Raw genomic sequence first — 20,950 nt, 5'->3', positions numbered from 1 at the left:
AACACAAAGGAAAAAAAGGGGTAAAGAGCCCTTCCTTATGGCAGTCACATAGGAAGAGGCCTAAGTATTTCCCCAGAAGTCTGAGGTGGACCTCTACAGTTCTATTCAGGCTTTGGCCAACTGAAGCAAAGAGTGGGACGCCCAGGGGTGAGGTGGGGGTATTAACTGGCTTCAGATTTCTGAAGTACCTCTTGTCTGCACAGCTGATGATATGAGCTGATCCTCCTACTGAACCTAGTATTTGCCCAGTAATTGTGGGTTAGACCAAGGGTGTCTGCTTAGCCATCAGAGATGTAGTTAACTCCGATGGGGGAAGGGGGCTCTGAGAGACATTCCCTCAGCGCTCAGTCCTAGTGAGCGATCTGGTCTAAGGCCAGGTTGCTCAGCTAACCCCACTCTGAACCCTCTCTGGGGGGCTGAAGTTATGAAGAGAGTTTTCCTGAGCGCAGGTTCTCACAGTTTTCACTTCTACAAATCAGACAATTGAGACAAGAACGACTGATCCCTCGGACACCCCTAGAACGTTGCTACAAGAAAGGGGGGAACGTCAGAACTTTGCAACACTGGGCGGTCGGGGGACTGGGCTGGTGGGGAGGCCGCTGAGGCAGGGGGCCGGGCTAATCATGGCTGAGGGCGGGGAGGAGGCGGAGTTCTGCTTCACAGCGGTATATATAAGCGGGCAGTGGCCGCGGCTGCGCGCTGATACTGACCTTCAGTGTGCCGGCACCAGCACCATGGCGCCCTCCAGGAAATTCTTCGTGGGGGGCAACTGGAAGATGAACGGGCGGAAGAAGTGTCTGGGGGAACTCATCTGTACCCTGAATGCGGCCAAGGTGCCCGCCGACACCGGTGAGCCCTCCTTGGGGACCGTTGGGACTGGTGGAGAGTGTCGGGCGTGGCAGCGCCCTCTCCCGAGCTCCCCGAGTCCTGGTAACCGCGTGGACCTGGATGCAGGGCTGAAGTACAAGGGTCGTTGCGTGTCTGAGAAGTGGCCCTGCAGCCGCAGTACCGGAGATGTGTGGACGTGGAAAGAAGGGCATTTAATGGTGCTCTAGCCTGGTGGGGCAGGAAATGAATTATTGGGTCCCCGGGAGGAAGATGGCCCCTGGGCGTGGATTGGGTTTGCACCAGCCTTGAGCCAGGGTAGGAGCCGAGCCTGAGCCTCTGTGGGAGATCCGGAGAAGCGGGATACAGCACCGCCAGAGTGTGGCGGTGGAGGCCGAGCTGGCGCGGTCTCCCAGTTACCCGCGGCCTCCAACTACCTGCCCCTTCGGCAACCGGCTCCGTGCGCCTCTGCACGTAGCCCATGACTCCTCCCCAGCGCCCTGCGGGGCTGGGCTCCTGAGCGGTAGGCACTGGTCGCTTCTTGGCAGCCTGGGTGACTACTGCCTTCCATGGAAGGGACTGGGTAGATGCCTAACAACCTGAGCCATTTGTAAATGAGCGATCCTACAGCTTTCCCCAACCTGGAAACGAGAAAGCGCAAGGCCGCTATGAGCCGCTCAGCTCCCTGCCACCACAGGCAGAGTGCTATCCTCCATACTTCCCTTCCACCCACCTAAATCATCAGACCACAGATCTGATCAAAGGGACATCACCTTCTCGATTATTTCCCTAAAGACGCCAAAACAAGCCCAAGAGTTGGCCCCCTCTCTTTTTTTTTTTCTAGTGAGGATAAGCTATTTTAGAAAGGAGGTAGATTGGCCACCAGAGAATGCTGAGTCTGGGAGGTACTCATGCCCAGAATAACCCGAGGAAATTGGAGCCACAGCTGTTAAAAGAGCAGAGGGCAGGGTGAGGGCTGTAGCCTGGAAGGGATACTTGGAAGTCTCCAGGAGTTGGGTGCAAGCCTAGGCTGGGAAGTGGACAAAGGTCATCTTGCTGGGGTTAAAGGAGGAGGAAAGCAAAACCAAGAAAGTTGAAGGCTAGAGGGCTGCCAGACACTGGATGGGAAGTCTGGAGAATGAAGGCTTCCTTTGGTCTCATCTGGGTATGCCAACATCTCATCCTCAGAGGTGGTTTGTGCGCCCCCCACTGCCTACATCGACTTCGCCCGGCAGAAACTAGATCCCAAGATTGCTGTGGCTGCGCAGAACTGCTACAAAGTGACTAATGGGGCCTTCACTGGGGAGATCAGGTGAGATGGAGATGGAGAGAGAAGTGGTGGGGAACCTTTCACTTTTTTCATGGAGGGGAAAGGTACAGGGTGTGCTTCCTGCTAAACTTGAGCTTTCTCTCTTCCCTTAGCCCTGGCATGATCAAAGACTGTGGAGCCACGTGGGTAGTCCTGGGGCACTCGGAGAGGAGGCACGTCTTTGGGGAGTCAGATGAGGTTAGTAACCATGAGAAGAGATAAGAGATGCTTATTCCAAGAAAGGTGTCTCACCAAGTCTGTTCCTCAACAGCTGATTGGGCAGAAAGTGGCCCATGCCCTAGCAGAGGGACTCGGAGTGATCGCCTGCATTGGGGAGAAGCTAGATGAGAGGGAAGCTGGCATCACAGAGAAGGTTGTTTTCGAACAGACCAAGGTCATCGCAGGTATCTCTGGAGAAAGGGACCTTTGAACCTAGCCAGGGCCACAAATGGGGCGGAGGGCGGGGGGGGGGGGGGTGTCAGAAGCCCTGCAGACTGCCTTGATCCCCATGTTGCAAAGAAAGGTGGAGTTCCTTTCAAGCTAATCACTTCTGCTCTTGCAGAATGTATAGATGCCACCAGGGGGCAGTAGGCCATCATCATTCTTCACACTCTGTGGAAATTGGCTATATAGCTCCTTGTTCACCCTTCCCTCTGTGATCTGTGTCCTGCAGATAATGTGAAGGACTGGAACAAGGTCGTCCTGGCCTATGAGCCTGTGTGGGCCATTGGTACTGGCAAGACTGCAACACCCCAACAGGTATCTGAGCCCAGGAGTCCTGCCTTCCCAAACCCCAAAACACAGTGATTTGTCCAAGGGCATCCATTCCAGGGCTTGGCTGGTTTTGGAGCCTTAGTATTCTGACTCAGATTCCAGGGCTCTTGCCTTGACACACTCTCTCTCCATTGGTGCCAGTGATTTCCTCTTTAAAGGGCAGAAAGGGTCTTTCTTAGACTGCCTTCTTGTTTTAGGCCCAGGAAGTACATGAGAAACTTCGGGGATGGCTCAAGTCCAATGTTTCTGATGCAGTGGCTCAAAGCACTCGCATCATTTATGGAGGTAAGTGGGTTTGGCTCTAGCTTGTGAAGCCTATCAAGTAGGCTGAGCCCACTATAGACATGGAGGTAGGGATGGAGTATATTCATCTCATCCCTGACAAAACCCTCTTTCTACCTCCTCCCCAGGTTCTGTGACTGGGGCAACCTGCAAAGAGCTAGCCAGCCAGCCTGATGTGGACGGCTTCCTCGTGGGTGGTGCTTCCCTCAAGCCCGAATTTGTGGACATCATCAATGCCAAACAATAAGCGCCATCAATCTGTTCTTCCCGATAAGCCAGGGATTAGGTAGTCCAGAAGCCAAGTAACTGCCCTCACCCTTCACATGCTTCTGATGTTGTCATCTGCCTCCTCTCAAGGCCTAATCCACTGTACCTTCCTTTACCATTTACACCTTTCCCCTGTGATGGTTTGAACCAGGTTAATCCACCACTTACTATAATGGTTAGAACTAAACATGTCACCAAGGTGGCTTCTCCTCAACTGAGAGGTAGAAGGAATGGAGCTCGCTCATGGGTCCCCTCAGGCCCTGGTGAGAGCAAGAGAGAGAAACCATGTTCCTTTCCCTTCTCACATCAAGGCCAATATCCTCCCCTCAGAGGCCAGGGATGCTCCTTCTCCCATGGTGCCAATTCCTGTGTGTTGTGTATGTGAGCTTTCGCACATGTAAGGAAAATAAAACATCTGGCACTAAGTCGGTGGTTTGTTCTCCTTCACTGTAAATATTTTTCCTTTTTAAGGCCCTCTCCAGACCCCAAAATGGGCTTTTTGAGGTAGTCACAGACTACCCTTGTTTAAAAAGGCAAACAAAAAACCCCATTAACAGGTTTCTATAACAACACATCTCTTAGTATTTTTACTTTAAAAAAATGTCTTATGTACCAGGCTGCCACAGCCTTGAAAATTCTCTGCCACACTGTTTTGGGTAGCACTGAGACTTGTGGAGCTCCCCAGAGCTTGAATTGGGGGAGGGACCCAACCTCACTGCTGGTCTAGGCCCGCAGTGGCTCCAGCACACTCTGGTATCCCAGGTTCACTGGTAGAGCAGGTAGCGCTTCATGGATGGGGGCAAGGGCAGAGCAGACACCTGGCCCAGCCGGGTATCCCCCAGGGCGTGGCGTACACACAAGCGGCTCAGATGCAGAAGGGAGTGTGGTTCCGCTGGGAGAGAGAAGAAGGAAAAGGTAAATAGGGGTTCAGCCACCAGCCAGACATCTTCAAACTACAGGATCTTACCCAGCCTCCCTCCTTTCTTGCTGTACACCTGACTCCACCTTGGCTGAGGGAGATATAAGGCATCACAATTGATTTCACAGCTGAGATTATCTTGAGAGAGCTGGACTGAAGCTCTAGCTAAAGACCTCTAAGCAATAGGCCAATATGGGCCCATTAGTGGTGGAGGTGGCCCAGGCTTTGATTCAAGAGGGACCTTGGAGGGGATGGGGATGTGGCTCAAGCAGTAACGCACTCGCCTGGCATGCGTGGGGCGCTGGGTTCGATCTCAGCACCACATAGAAATAAAGATGTTGTGTCCACTGAAAACTAAAAAATAAATATTAAAAGGAAAAGAAGTGGGGCCTTGGAGCTGGGGTGAGGAAATGAAAGGAAGGATGGGCCTGCTCCACTGTGTGGCTCAGTATGGGTAACAAGAGGACAGGCACCAGCCCTCTGCTGAAGACTGCAACTTCAGAGCTAACTCCCAGTACTGGTCCCATTCGGTTCCCAAGGAGGCTCCTCCCTTGCAGCCCCACCCAAAGCCATGACCAGGGCCCCAAAGGCCCCATCCTGGGATTTGACAGGAAAAGGAAGTAGGTATGTGGCACATACAGGTCAGAGCCCAGGAAATCTGATACACACTCTTGGTACCGGGCACTGCCAGTCCTTTTCTGGACCTGTAAACCCAGCCCAGGACCCATTTAACCCTTTGCCCATCTTGCTCAAGGGTTGATATCTCCCAAGAGCCTCCCTCCATTCTGAGGGTTCACCAAGAGAATATGAGCAAGTTGTTCCCAAGCCTCAGTTTTGCCTCCAAGTAAATTAGATAACAGCTTGAAGAACCTCAGCCATTCCTGGAACTGAATAAGGATAGGAGACAGGTCGAATGAAAGCCTCTGCTCTTGTCCAGCATTGGACAAATCCCTGCCACTAGTGACAATACCTTTCTTCCCCACACCCCCGGCCTCACCTCTCCTTTCGCCCAGGTAGCGGATGTGGACCTGGCACTGGCCCCAAACAGCGCTTACAGCTGGATAGAGGGTCCTGCCCTTCAGTCCGCGGAAGGCTGGCCCCAGATATGTGCCCCCAATAGCGTAGCCCAGAGTTCCCTCCTCCATGTCCAGAACCACCAGCAGCCTCTCTGGCACCTCCAGCTGCTCACCCTGAGGTCTCGCTGGATACTGGGGGGCCTCAGGCCCCTTACTCTGATGGTACAGCTTTCCCCGCCCAATGTCCCAGCCCCACGACTCGCTGTTGCTGCCCAGCAGCGCCGCATAGTGGTCTGCCTGCAGTGGGGCGAGGGCCGTGGCCACGCCCACTACCGCGTGTGTGCCCCTCTGTTCCGGGGGCCAGCAGATCTCCCAGGCGTGCAGGCCTCTGGAGTAGCCCCTCTTTCCCCGGACCCCATCAGTGCTCTGGGCCACAGGTCGCCGCTCAAAGCATAACCCCCCTTCTTTGACCTCGATGTTCTCTGAGCAGTCCTTGGGGTTCCAGCCATGGCGCCGTTGGGCCCCCAGGTCAGGAGGGGAAGCAGACAGGAGCTCTTCCAAGCCCTCGGGACAAGAAAGGTCAGGATACAGAGCCTGCGAGGTGGGGGTGCTGTTGCTGCCCCCTGCCAGGGCCGTCTGGCCCATGGAGGTGAGCAGCTGGAGGACGCCCCGAAACAGTCTTGCTGGGGCGTCTCTCTTCTCAAAGTTGAGTTCCAGATTGGGAATGACCTGGAGGGGAGTTGGGAGAGAAAGGGATATGAAGCGCGGTATTCTGGATGGGTGGTCCTCACCCGGACAACCATCCTTTCACCACGCATGCCGACTGGCCGGCTTCTCTCTGCCGGCACCCCCAAAGCTCCAGGGCCCATCACCCTGCCTTCGCTCTGTGCTGGGTCGCCCAAGACACTCGAGTTCGCCCTCTCCGGACCTCACAGTAGGCTGTCCTTCTTGCCTACACAGAGTCCCCGACCCCGTCCCCACTACCGCCCCTACCCCTGCCTCCGACCCCGACCCCGAACCTCGCTCGCCTTCCCAACCGGGAAGTCGCGGGGCATCGGGATGAAACCAGCCAAAAGAAGCCCCGTTGCCTGGAAGCGGACAGCAGGCCGCTTCCGCCTTTGGACCCTACCACTGCAGGACACGCAGGCCTCGCGCCCCGCCCCCAGGGGGGGCCTCTGGGGCGGTTAACCCTCTCGTCGCCAACCACGTCACGCCCACCCAGGCCACGCCCCCAGAGTACCTCACTGGGAGGTTAACAGCAATTGGGTTGCTGTGGTAAAGGGCGCGCCCTGTTCCCGGTTCCCGTAGAGCACTCTCGGGGCGGTTAACCAACTTCTAGTCACCTGCCCGAGCCACAACCCGCCCCAAGGCCTCGTCTCCGTGGGTAGGACGTGCAGAGCCGTTAACCCTTCCATCGCCGCCACAGAATCTGCTCTCAGGTGTCCCAGCTCAGAATTAATCCTTTGATGTCATCATCACCTTGGGATCTCTGTGGAGGTGTTCTCCCCAATGAAGACCTTTGAGCCGCCTGAGCCACCAACCAACTCCTGAGCCCAGAGTTTATGATACAGGGCATGGGGCCAAGGAAGGTCTTCCATCATGCCTGCATTGTTTCCATTTCCCTGCGATTCTGGGTCAGTCTTCCAGGGCTGCTCTCTTTCTGCCCCAAGTTGTGAGTCAAACTTGTGCTTTTATCTGAGGTTCTGAACTCTGTACGGACTGAAGGTTGTAGATGTCAAAATGGGTTTCATCCGGGACGCCAATCCCTTCCAGGGTTGTCGGCAGACACAACATCTTTTGTTGGTATGTGGTGCTGAGGATCGAACCTGGGCCGCACGCATGCCAGGCGAGCGCGCTACCGCTTGAGCCACATCCCCAGCCCCCTTTTTTTTTTTTTTTTTTTTTCAATATGTGGTCTTGTTATATTGCCCAGGCTGAAGGGATTCTCCTCCATTTCCTGAGTAGCTGGAATTACTGGCGCGCTGACACCTTATAGGTTTGCTTGTTTGTTTTAGTTGTAGATGGACACAATACTTTTGTTTGTTTGTTTAGTTATCTTTATGTGGTGCTTAGGATCAAAACCAGTGCCTCACACGTGCTTAGGCGAGCACTCAGCACTCCTGAGCCACAACCCAGCTCATTTTACCGGGCTTAAGACACTGGTCTTAAGTTATAATCTAAGTAAAGCATTTAGCACAGAGCCTGGGGTGTGGTATGTACTCACTGAGCATAATTATTGGTTACTTAACACTTACTGAGTGCCCACTCTATACACAGGCAATATAATAGAGCATGAAATATGCCAACTGTTGTCTAGTGTGGTGGCACAGGCACCACAGCAGTTCCGGAGGCTGAGGCAGGAGGATCCTAAGTTCAAGGCCAGTCTGGGCAATTTAGTAAGACCCTGTCTTAAAATAAAAAATGAGGGCTGGGCTTGTAGCTCAGTGGTAGAACACACCTGGGTTCAATCCTTTCCACCAAAAATGAAGTCAACTTTGGAGACAAACTGGGCATGAGTACCTGAAGGCCAATATGCATGCAACCTTGAGGAAATTACTTCACCTCCCTGTGCCTGTTTCTTTCTCTATGTCAGCAATAATAAGAGTATTTATTGCATAGATATAGTGAGGAGGCAATGAGTTGATATAAATGTAAAGCACTTAGAATGGTTTCTGTTTCAAACTTAATTATTTGTATTAAGCACTAGAGATTAAGCAATGAATCTTCCAAAAGGATACAAACTATTTGTAAAACAGTTTATCAGTGAATTGATGGAGATATAAAGAAAGTAGGAGTAAAAAAGGACCCCAAGTAGGGGTGGTCAAGCAGTTAGGAAAGTAAATGTTACCCTATAGGACAGGCCAGTAATGGAAAGCCACCTTAGGAGATAAGCAGGAGAAGAACATAGGGAGAAAAGGATCTACTATGCTTAATTTCTGGTAACTGGGATTGAATCCAGGATCACTCTACCGCTGAGCTACATCCCCAGCCACCCCCACCCTCATATATATATGCTTAGTTGTAGTTGGACACAATACCTTTATTTATTTATTTATTTATTTTTTGTGTTGCTGAGGATCGAACCCAGCACCTCACACATGCTAGATCCCCAGCCCTTTTTAATTTTTATTTTGAGACAGGGTTTTGTTAAGTTGCTGAGGCTAGCCTCAAACTGGTGATCCTTCTGTCTCAGACTTCTGAGTTGCTGGGATTACAGACAGATGAAGGAAAATTCAGTTTTGATTACTGTACTTAAAAGATTTTGGGGGCTCAAGGTTATTGACAGCTTTGGTGAGAGAACACATATTGGGAAAGGAGGTGGAATTCCTGGGTAAAGTGGCTGGATTTTCACTTTCTGGGTGTCAAGAATTGTGCTACAGGGGTGGGATTGTAGCTCAGTGGTAGAGCACTTGCCAAGCAAGTGTGAGGCACTTGGTTCAATTCTCAGCACCACATATAAATAAATAAAATAAAGTCTATCAACAACAACAAAAAATATATTAAAAAAAAAAGAATTGTGCTACAGATTTCTCATTTGGAGGAGATAGAATAAAAAAGGATAAGGTAACAATTATGTCACCTAGTCAAAATTCCTTACTCTACTTATTACATACAGCGTGTTTGTTTTGTGTAAAAATCAACATAGGGCCAGGTGCAGTGGCACATACCTGTTGTTACAGCAACTCAGAAGGCTGAGGAAGGAGAATTAGGAGTTCAAGGCCAGCCTTAGCAACTTATCAAGACTCTAAGCAATTAAGTGAAACCCTGTCTCAAAATAAAAAATAAAAGGACAGGGATGTGGCTCAGCAGTAAGTGCTCCTGGCTTCACTCTCCAATAAAAACAATAGCAACAAATCAATATATGGTAGTATGATGTACAGAATAAAAAAAAAAATAGGGGGTATTTAACTCAGAGGCCCTTACCCAACTGAGCCACATCCCCAGCCCTTTTTTATTTTGAGACAGGGTCTCTCTAAGTTGCTAGGGCCTCCCTAAATTGTTGAGGCAGGTCTCTAACTTGCAATCCTTCAGCCTCAGCCTCCTGAGTCTCTGGGTTTACAGGTGTGCACCACTGCACCCAGTCCAGAATAAAATTTTATAATAAATTAATGTGCATGTGCATGTACCACACACATATACATACACACACACACACACACACACACACACACACACACATATTTTCTTGATGGAGATCCATTTCAAGCCCTCTTATGCAAATATTCTACCACTATGTTACATACCCAAGTGCACTAAAAGCAAAAATAAATGTGAATAAATGTAAAAAAAAAAAAAGTTGCACCCTCAGCCCTTAAAATATTTTATATTACAGAGGAAGAAGAAGCATACTAAAAAGAAAGAAGTGAATCTGAATGCTTGTCATCCACCCAATCTAGATATTCTTGCCAGTGTGTAACAATAACAATAAAGACATCATGACTATGGATAGCTTGTACATAAAGGCTTGGGAACACATAGGGAGCCTAAGAAATGGCTGGCTCTAGTTCAGCTTGAGAAGTTAACCACACTTGCTCAGCTGCTGCTACTTTTTAAAAATGTTGATCAAATGTTGCCACTGAATTTTAAGCTGCTCAAGTATTTGTTGATATAGCTCCAATATTTGATAATGCTACAAGTAATTTTAACTTTGTACTTTTTTGATTTGCAACAAATATAAACTAACTTTTTTTTTTTTTTTTTTTTTTTTTTTTTACCAGGGATTGAACTCAGGGGCACTTAATCACTGAACCACACCCCCAACCCTTTCTGGTATTTTTTTAGAGACAGGGTGTTACTGAGTTGCTTAGGGCCTCATTAAATTGCTGAGGCTGGCCTTGAACTTGCAATCTTCCTGCCTCAGCCTCCCAAACCGTTGGGATTACAGGCATGCACCACCATGCCTGTCTGAAATAAACTGTCTTAACTTAAATTACCCAATAATTGGCTTTTCTTCTTTTTCTTTTCTTTGGCACTGAATCCAGGGTCTTGCACATGCTAGACAAGAGATCTACAACTGAGCTACACCCTCAGCCCTGCCTAACAAATTTTTTCATGTACCATACACTTGCATGATTACCCCCACCAAGATCAAGATCAACAGTCATGGTAGCACATGCCTGAAATCCCAGCGGCTTGGGAGGCTGAGAGAGGAGAATCTTTTTTTTTTTTTTTTAATATTTATTTTGTGGTTTTTTAGGTGGACACAATCTCTTTATTTTATTTTTATGTGGTACTGAGAATTGAACCCAGTGCCTCATGCATGCTAGGCCAGCGCGCTGCCACTTGAGCCACATCCCCAGCCCTGAGAGGAGAATCTTGAGTTCAAAGTCAGCCTCAGCAACTTCTAAGCACTAAGCAACTCAATGAGACCCTGTCTCTAAATCAAATACAAAATAGGGTTGGGGATGTGACTCAGTGGTTGAGTACCCCTGAGTTCAATCCCCAGTACCAAAAAAAAAAAAAAAAAAAAAAGAAGTCAAGATCAAGGATCTTTCCAGGATCCAGAACACTCTTTCTTGCTCTTCCCTGACACTACATCCCCAAGGTTAACTCCTATTTGACCTCTATCATCAATGAAACCATACTACATACACACAATACTACAATATAGTATTGCATTTTTGTGTCTGATTTATTCTTCTTATCTGTGTCATCTATGTTGTTGCATGAAATATTATCTAATTATGTACATTATTCCATTATCTGTTCTACTGTTAATAGACATTTGTTTCCAGTTTTTAGCCATTTTAAAGAAAGCTTCTGGGGCTGGGGATATGGCACAGTGGGTAGGGTGCTTGCCTCGTATTTACAAGGCCCTGGGTTCAATCCCAAGCACCACACACACACACACACACACACACACACACACACACGCTTCCATATGAACTTCTATATGTACTTCTATGTACTAATATACATAGAAGTCTTTTTGTAGACTTCTATGTACAGTAGTACTTCTATGTACATTAGTACATAGAAGTCTATACAATTTTTTCCCCTGGTACTAGGATAGAACCCAGGGCCTGGCACATGCTAGGCAAGAGCTCTACTACCAAACTACATCCCCAATCTTTTTTTTTTTTTTGGTTGGCGGGGGGGGGGGGGGGGGGGGGATGGAGAATGGTGGTATTTTTTGTTTGTTTGTTTGTTTTTTCTGGTACTGGAGATTGAGCCCAGAGGCACTTTATTGCTGAGCCACATCCCCAGACGCTCTTTTTTTTTTTTTTCTTTAATATACAGGGTCTTACTAAGTTGCTGAGGCTGGACTGGAACAGGTCTGTGCCACCTCACCCAGCTGCTGTTGCTTGATTTAAAGGCACCAGGATTAGTAGCCCTATAGAACTATACTACCACTGGACCTGGGAGTAGGGGAAGGAAAGTGTTCAGAAGGTTGCTTTTCAAACAGGGCCTTCTTTGAGATTTTTTTCTTTTTTCTTTTCTTTTTTTTTTTTAAAGAGAGAGTGAAAGAGGAGAGAGAGAGAGAGAATTTTTAATATTTATTTTTTAGTTCTCGGCGGACACAACATCTTTGTTGGTATGTGGTGCTGAGGATCGAACCTGGGCCGCACGCATGCCAGGCGAGCGCACTACTGCTTGAGCCACATCCCCAGCCCTTTCTTTTTTCTTTTTATGCAGTGCTGGAGATGAAACCTAGGGCCTCATGCATGCTAGGCAAGCACTCTACCACTGAGCTACACTCCCAGCTCTTTTGTTTCTAGTTTGGAAACATAAATACAGTTAGGCATAATTTCCCTATAAGACATAAGCCTCACTGTATTCTGGAAGATTGCTCTTTTGCCAATCATCCTAATAATACTGGGTAGATTTCGCTGCCTCTTACTCCACAGACACAGCCTCACCAACGGTTTGCATGCTTTTGAGGTTGAAGTGGTTTCTACAACTCTTACACCATCCTCCACTAGTTGTGAAATCCTTCCATCCAAAGATTATCTTCTCTTTTTTTTTTTTAAAGAGAGAGTGAGAGAGGAGAGAGAGAGAGAGAGAATTTTCAATATTTATTTTTTAGTTCTCGGCGGACACAACATCTTTGTTGGTATGTGGTGCTGAGGATTGAATCCGGGCCGCACGCATACCAGGCGAGCGCGCTACCGCTTGAGCCACATCCCCAGCCCCAGATTATCTTCTCTTGACTGAAGGTTTTGAGGCAGGAGTACAGGTCTAAAAGTTGGTGAGAGTCAACAGGAAGGCACACATGTTATATGCTTAAGATAAATGGTATAAGTGGGGCATGGTAGTGCGTACCTGTAATCCCAGCAATTTGGGGAGGCTGAGGCAAGAGAATCCCAAATTGGCAATTTAGTGAGACTCTGTCTCAAAGTAAACAATGATAAAGGGCTGGGGATGTAACTCAGTGGTAGAGTACACTTGGATTCAATCCCAATTACCAAAAAAGAGATAAATGACAGTGGTAAACACCTGTAATCCCAGTGACTCAGGAGGTTGAGGCAGGAGGATCACAAATTCAAACCCAGCCTCAGCAAAACTGAGGTGCTAAACAACTCAGCAAGACCCTGCCTCTAAATAAAATACAAAACAGGGCTGGAGACATGGCTCAGTGCTTCAGTGCCCCTGAATTAAATCCCTGGTACCATCCTCCACCCCCAGAAAAAGATAAATGACAGGCACAGGAATGCAGGGTTAAAGTTTAAGTTGTTAAGGTGAAAACAATTACAAAAAAAAAAAAAGCACTACACATTTTATGTTTAAGATAAATTGTAAAAAGTCCTCCCCAACTACATCATTGTTCAACACAAACAGCAAGAAAGCACTGAAACCTATAGAAGGAGGTCTTGATCAGAAGTAACCTGGATCATCATTTAAATGCAGGGTCCATGTTAAAAGATATGCCCAGGAGCTGGTGTGGTGGCATCTGTAATCTCAGTTTCTTTGGAAGATAAGGCAGGAGGCTAGCAAATTTGAGGCCAGACTGGACTTAGGGAGACTCTTCTCTCAAAAGTGATAGAGTGCCTTTGGGTTCAATCGCCAGTACTGGGAAAAAAAAAAAATTAACACAATTAGGCACATTTTGAACCCTGTGCAAATATTTTTGACTGTGTGTAAAATGACACAGGTGCAATGAATGCTTATCTGATAGTTTAGGAATATGTTAATTTCTAGCCCAGAAAACCTATATATGCTGTTCACCCCTTGATTTCTTTTTTTTTTTATTAGTTGTTCAAAACATTACAAAGCTCTTGACATATCATATTTCATACATTTGATTCAAGTGGGTTATGAACTCCCATTTTTACCCCGTATATAGATTGCAGAATCACATCCGTTACACATCCACGTTTTTACATACTGCCATCCTAGTGTCTGTTGTATTCTGCCTTTCCTATCCTCTACTATCCCCCCTCCCCTTGACTTCTTCATTACTCTACCTATTAAGTAGCCACATTGCTATGATATCGATGCAATAAATGATTTTTTTCTCTCTTTGTTAACTGTGGTTTCTGTCCAGCACAAGCTAAGGAACCTGCTGAGCTGATGAAAGTTTGAACTGTAGATGTCATAAAAGCTGTAAACTTTTCTTAAGTCACTTGAGACAGTTTTTTTTTTTTTTTTTTTTTTTGGTATGGGGATTAAACTAAAGGGCACTTGACCACTGAGCCTCATCCCCAGCCCTTTTTTATTTAGAGACAGGGTCTCACTGAGTTGCTTAGCGCCTTGCTTTTTGCTGAGGCTGGTTTTGAACTCATGATCCTTCTGCCTCAGCCTCTGGAGCCACTGGGATTACAGGTGAGACAAGAGAGTTTTGTTTGTTTGTTTTGGTGCTGAAGATTGAACCCAGGGCCTTGTGCATACCAAGCACATGATCTTCCATTAAGCTATACCCCCAGCTTGAGACAAAGAACATTCCCCACCTCCCTGTTTTTGCCACTTATTAGTATGGTAAGGCACACATTTCTGACTCATGTCTTCTAATACTTAGTGGACTCTCAACCTTCAGTAAAGGGTAATCATTTGTACTTTACTGTTACTGTAGCAGTGGGAGAACTTGATTGGACTGCCTTCAGATGGGTCATGTTACACAAAAGAGAGGTATGGTAAAACATTAGAACCTAACTTTAAAAACAAAACACTAAAATTACAGATAGCCCCACAAAATACCCACTGAGAGGCCAGGCACTGGGGCCCAGAGAACACATTTCCATTTACCATCTTACTCACACTTCCGTGGAATGGGACAGCACTCTTGGGACCCTCACCTCTGAGCTATACTCCCAGCCCTTTTTTGAGACAAGATCTTGCTAAACTGCTGAGGCTGGCCTCGAACTTGTGAGGCTCCTTGATTCAGACCCCCAAGTCCCTGGGATCACAGACCTGCGCCACCGCGCCGGGCTTGCTCTGCCCGTTTAACCTATTACTGAGTGCACCTTAAGTACGTCTATGGTCAAATTACATCATATTGCTTTTCATTCTTACAAGAACTTATTCCAGTTTCTACAGACTCCTACGTGAGGCCTAAGGAAGTTAAAATACCTGTCCAAGTGGTAGCGTCAAAATTCAAACCTAAAAAAACTCTCTAAAACTCATCGATGGGGAGGAAATGGCGACTGATTCGATTTATAAACCCGGGATTTCTGGGCGCCGCCCCGCCCCACGCCGTCGCCCCGCCCACGCCGTCGCCCCGCCCCCTCCGCGCCGCCTCCTGCTCTGGGGGCTAGTTACGTAACTGCAGCACAGCTCCGGGCGGACTCACCCGCGCCAAGGGTCACGTGAGCCCGAGCGGCTGGCGATTCTGTGGCCAGGTTGCTCAGCGGAGTCTGCGCAGCGGCAAGCGGCGCGCACAACCCGGGGCCCTCCCTAGGAGGGCAGCTCCTGCGTCGCGGGTGTACTCCCCACCTGGCCACCTGCCGCCCTGGGCACGTTTTGCCCCGAACGAAGGCCCCAGGCAGAAACCGGGGCCTGAGGTTGAGGGGCCTCTAAGTCAGCTGCGTGGGGCAGTTTTAGCCCAGGATCCAGAAAGTGTGGTGTGCTTGTGAAAATCTCGTAACTGAGGCTTCCCCCTACCTCCTCGAATTTCTTTACGTTTTAAAGGTCCCATTCTGTCATTCCTTAAAAAAAAAAAAAAGAAAAAAAAAGTTTTCCTTGTTTCTCCTATTCCTTCCCTAGTATATCTAGGGATCTTACACAGGGAATCACTTGTCCCAAAGAGGGCGGTCATAAGAAGGAGATGCCCACGTTGCTAGGATCTACCGGATAAGGGGCACACCTACTGAGTAAGAATAGTCAATGGTCAGCAATCAGAAGTGATAGGCCCCAATTGAGTGAGGTCTTTTGTTTGTATTGTTTTGATATTATTGAGTTGTTTTGTTCAGTTGTAGTTTTATTTTTATGTGGCGCTGAAAAGCGAATCCAGTGCCTCACACAAGCTAGGCAAGCACCCTACCACTGAGCTACAACCCCAACTGAGGTCTTGTTTAAATGCAGAAACCACACCTGGAGGCTTACAGGTAACATTAATGAGCACCCTCAGGGCCTATTTCAAATGTAAAAGACCTTTGGTTTCACCCTAGAGAAAACTCCCAGCCCTCTCCTTTGTCCCAGAAACAGGAAGGTGGAAGTGGGAGTTACAGGAATGATTAAAAGTCCAGGCTACCGGACACTGCTTATACTTTTTAAATTTTTTTTTTCCTGCTATGTAGGCCCCCTCCCCCACGAGGGTGAAACCGGAATTTTGAGATGAGACTGGCTTCCCCGCGTTGCCAAAATCCTTCTAGGTTCTTGTCTCACTTTTTTTTTTTTTTGGGGGGGGGAGGTGGTGCTGGGGATTGAACCCTGGGCCTTGTGCATACGAGGTAAGCACTCTACCAACTGAGCTGTATCCCGCAGCCTTCACTGTCTTGTTTTTGTTTTTTTGTTTTAAGAATTGTTTTGATTTTAGTTGTTGATGGACACAATACCTTTATCTTATTTATTCACTTTTTTTACGTGGTGCTGAGGATTGAACCCAGGGCCTCACACATGCTAGGTGAGCACTCTACCACTGAGCCACAACCCCAGTCCCAGTCTCACTATTTTTTAAAAATATTTATTTTTTTTAAGAAATATTTTTTAAAGAGAGAGAGAGAATTTTTTAATATTTATTTTTTAGTTTTCAGTGGACACAACATCTTTGTTTGTATGTGGTGCTGAGGATCGAACCTGGGCCGCTCGAAAGCGCGCTACCGCTTGAGCCACATCCCCAGCCCTATTTATTTTTTAGTTTTAAGTGGACACAATAACTTTATTTTATTTTTATGTGGTGTTGAGGATTGAACTCAGCGCCCTGCGCATGCCAGGCAAGCGTGCTATGCTTGAGCCACATCCCCAGCCCCTCACTATTTTTTTTTTTTTTTTAAGAGGAGAGAGGGAGGGAGAGGGAGAGAGAGAAAATTTAATATTTATTTTCTAGTTTTTCGGTGAACACAACATCTTTGTTTGTATGTGGTGCTAGGGATTGAACCAGGGCCGCGTGCATGCCAGGTGAGTGCGCTACTGCTTGAGCCACATCCCCAGCCCCCCCCCCTCACTATTTTTGAAGAGTAAAATCCATGGACAGGGCTGGGGTTGTAGCTCAGGGGTAGAACGCTCCCCTAGCACGTGCGAGGTACTGGGTTCCATTCGCAGCACTATATAAAAATAAATTTAAAAAAATAAAGGTATTAAAAAACAAAACAAACTTAAAAAAAAAATCCATGGACAATCACGGAAGGGATGAGTAAACCGAGCCATGAGGGAGGAGGCCTGATAGCAGAAAAACATTTAAGCTTAAGAGTTCGTATATATGGTTCATATGTATGGTTCTGGGTAGAGCATGGAGCAAAAACAGTGTAAAACAGGTCCTGAAAATAGCACCAAGCGCGGGGGTGGAGGTGGTGCACCCCTGTAATCCCAGCAGTTGAGGAGGCAGTAGATTGACAGACCAGCAATTTAAGAAGGTGCGAAGTAACTCAGAGAGACCCTGTCTCTAATAAACTACAAAAGAGGGCTAGGGATGTGACTCAGTTGTCAGGTATGCCAGAGTTCAATCCCGGTACCCCCGCCTCCCCCCCCAAATAAAGCATCAAAGTCTACCTAAACAAGTACTGAAAACTGCACCAAGGCTATCTTGTTTTTTTGAATTCTAATTCTTCCTATCAACTTCTAGCTGAGTTCACCCCCACCTTCTGGTTTTCCCATTTCTGGGACAAAGGAGTTGGCTGGAGGTCACCACGGGTAACCCTTAAGGCTTTTCACATTTGAAATGTGCTCATTAATATTTCTACTGGTTAGCCTCTGGTTCCTCCAGGTGTGGTTCCTGCCTCCAGGTGTGGTTCCTGCCTTGGAACATGACTGACCATTGATATTCTTATTTAGCAGGAGTTCTAACTCTTCTCACTTAAATTCTATACCCTCTACTCTTCCCTTCTGTTATTGTCTGTGGATTTTATTCAAATTTGCTAGAAAGAACCCAGAAGAAAATTGGGGAAGCAGAGAATCTAGTTTCATTTCTAGTTTCAATAAATGAAATGAAGACAGTCTCAATACCTTTATTTATTTATTTTGTATGTGGTGCTGAGGATCAAACCCAGTGCCTCACAGGTACTAGGCAAGTACTCTACCACTGAGCCACACAACCCAGTCCCTGGCCTGGAAATTTTGATCCACCAGACTCAACCTCTGGAATTGCTGGGATTATAGGAATACACCACAGTACCTGTCCTATTTAATATTAAAAAAAAAAAACTACTTGGGCTGGGGGAGTGATTCAGTAGTAGAGCACTTGCCTAGAAGACATGAAGCCCTGGGTTCAATTCCCAGTACCACAAAAATTAATTAATTAATAATACTAAATCACCTTTGTAGTTTTCCTTCCACTTTTTTTTTTAATATTTATTTTTTAGTTATCGGTGGACACAACATCTTTGTTGGTATGTGGTGCTGAGGATCGAACCTGGGCCGCACGCTCGCCAGGCGAGCTCGCTACCGCTTGAGCCATATCCCCAGCCCCCCTTCTAGTGAATTCTGAGGATGTCTTCCAGGCTTATCATTTGTTTACTCCTCATCAGTGATGCTCAAAGCAGAGGGAGGAAATAGAGTATTTATTGATAAGAACAAGTCCAAATTCAGGGGAAGTTTCCATGATTACATTAAAATAAATAAATAAATAAATAAAATCTAATATTATTCTCTCAGGAAATATTTATTGAATATTTACTATATCCCATGTAGTAGGATGCAGAGTGAAACAATCTATTGGAGTTTGCTGGGGTTGTAGCTCATAGGTAGAGGGCAGTGCTTAGCATTCCTGAAACCAAATGAAAACCAAAAAAAGATCCATTAGAATAATTCAACACAGCCAACCTTGACGACACCAAGAAGGTGCAGAATGGGCTGACTGTGAAATAAAGGTTAAGAAAGGTTGAGCAGCAAAAAAAAAAAAAAAGAAAGAAAAAAAAAAACAGCCTCAGCAAAAGCAGGGTGCTAAGCAACTCAGTGAGACCCTGCCTCTAAATAAAATACAAAATAGAGCTGGGGATGTGGCTCAGTGATTGAGTGTCCTAAATTCAATCCCCCCCCCCAGCCCCGTACCCTACCCCGCCAAAAAAAAAAGACAAATTATGGGCCCACAGTAGTGGTTCACCCTTCCAGTGAAACTGAGAGCTCCTGGTGTTACTGAAAGCTTGGTCCTTGTCCCCATACCAATCTCATAATAAGGAGACTTTTTTTTTTTTTTTTGAGAAAAAGGAAAAAGAAGTTTGTTGCTTTACTAGAAAAGGAGAAACATGAGGGACTTAATTCCATAGGCTGTTTCTGCCCATCAGGAGGAACAGAGGGGTTTTAAAGAAACACTAAAAATACTCCAGACTCAGTGACTTAAACAACAGAAGTTTATTTTCTCATAGTTGTGATGGTAAGATGTCTACAAGCAAGGTATCAGCAAGTTTGCTTTCTTTTGCTTACAGATGGCCACCTCCTCACTGTGTCCTTACATAGCCTTTTCTTGTGAGCACACATGTCATTGGTGTCTCTTTTTTCTTTCTCCTTCTCTTTCCATCCTGGGGACTGAATCCAGGTGCTCTCTATCACAGAGCCACAAGCCACAACACAAACCGTGCTTTTTTTTTTTTTTTTTTTTTTTTTTTTTGACAGGGCCATAACTAAGTTGCCCAGGCTGGCCTTGAGTTTATAATCTTTCTGCCTCAGCCTCCCTCCCAAGTAGCTAGGATTATAAGTAAGGCCAGCTTTTTGTTTTTTTTTTCCCCCAGAAATTGAACAATTTAGGGGTGTTTACCATTGAACTGTTCCCACCCACGTCTCCTACGGGCATTGGGAATGGGGTTCCTCTTGGTGGAATGGGCTAGCTGTGAAATAAAGACTAAGAAAAGTTGAGCAGCAAAAAAAATATAGATCACAGAAAATATTTTAAGATCTAGATGATCTTAGGAATTGAGCATCCACACTAAAAAGAGCAAAATGGAGCCCACTCTTGCTATATTTATATTGGGGAACATCAAAAGTTTTCCATGGAATGTTCTTTGCCAAATAAGGTAGAGGGTGGGCTGTCCAGTTTCCAACAGGTTATGCCCAATTCTGGAGCTATGAAAGGGGTCTTCCTAGTAGAACAGAGATAGAGGTCATGTGCCTTGGGCAATCTAATGCCACTGGGGGAGCCAGGATTGTTTCCAAGGAAAAACCTAAATATCCATGGCTCAATACCAAATGAAGACCCTCAAATAATTCACTGGTGGCTCCCTGCAAACTATAACCCTAGTCTTTTCATTTTTTCAGTTTTGGGACAGAATTTCACTATATTAACCAGATTGGCCTTAAACTTGTGGTACTACTGCCTCAGCCTCCAGAGTGGTTGGGATTGTAAGTGTGTGTCATCAAGCCCTGCATTTGTTTTTGTGTTTTGCAGCGGTGACAATTGAACACAGGGTTTCCCACAAGCTAGGCAAGCACTCTACAATGGAGCAAAACATGCGGTGACAATTGAACACAGGGTTTCCCACAAGCTAGGCAAGCACTCTACAATGGAGCAAAACATGCGGTGACAATTGAACACAGGGTTTCCCACAAGCTAGGCAAGCACTCTACAATGGAGCAAAACATGCAACCTTGGGCTGGGGATGTGGCTCAAGTGGTGGTGGGCTTGCCTGGCATGCGTGTGGCCCGGGTTCAATCCTCAGCACCACATGCAAGCGGAGATGTTGTGTCCGCTGAAAACTAAAAAAATAAATAAATATTTTAAAAAATTCTCTCTCTCTCTCTTTACAAAAAAAAAAAAAAAAAAGATTCTGCTTCTAAGCTCCCTTAGCCCAATTCCCTTAAAAAACAAACAAACAAAACAACAACAACAAAAAAAAAAACATGCAGCCTTCCCCCACCCTTTTTTTTTTTTTTTTTTTGGTACTGGGGATTGAACTCAGGGGCACTTAACCATTGAGCCACATTCTCACATCCTCAGTGTCAGGTTGGTGGCGGGAAAGAAACATCCATCAGGCACCGACAGAAACGCCTATCAATCAGCGGTATCTCCTGACTAACATCTATCATCAGGGCCCC

At 46.7% G+C, this 20,950-nt stretch overlaps 2 protein-coding genes across 2 annotated transcripts; one reads left to right on the top strand and one right to left on the bottom strand.

The window, feature by feature from the left end:
- The first annotated feature begins 590 nt into the window (after positions 1-590).
- On the top strand, positions 591-3,882 carry Tpi1 (triosephosphate isomerase 1). Its single transcript, XM_026403295.2, has 7 exons — positions 591-849; positions 2,014-2,137; positions 2,248-2,332; positions 2,406-2,538; positions 2,808-2,893; positions 3,106-3,193; positions 3,319-3,882. Exons 1-7 carry the CDS (start codon positions 624-626, stop codon positions 3,435-3,437), a joined length of 861 nt encoding a protein of 286 aa, XP_026259080.2. The 5' UTR covers positions 591-623; the 3' UTR covers positions 3,438-3,882.
- Spsb2 (splA/ryanodine receptor domain and SOCS box containing 2) lies at positions 3,670-6,500 on the bottom strand. The gene is made up of 3 exons (XM_026403294.2): positions 6,412-6,500; positions 5,374-6,121; positions 3,670-4,349 (listed from the first exon to the last, which is right to left on the bottom strand). Exons 1-3 carry the CDS (start codon positions 6,445-6,447, stop codon positions 4,222-4,224), a joined length of 912 nt encoding a protein of 303 aa, XP_026259079.1. The 5' UTR covers positions 6,448-6,500; the 3' UTR covers positions 3,670-4,221.
- Positions 6,501-20,950: the final 14,450 nt, after the last annotated feature.

Source organism: Urocitellus parryii, chromosome 5, assembly GCF_045843805.1.
Source record: "Urocitellus parryii isolate mUroPar1 chromosome 5, mUroPar1.hap1, whole genome shotgun sequence".
NCBI lineage: Eukaryota > Metazoa > Chordata > Mammalia > Rodentia > Sciuridae > Urocitellus > Urocitellus parryii.
This window is presented reverse-complemented; position numbering and strand designations above follow the sequence as displayed.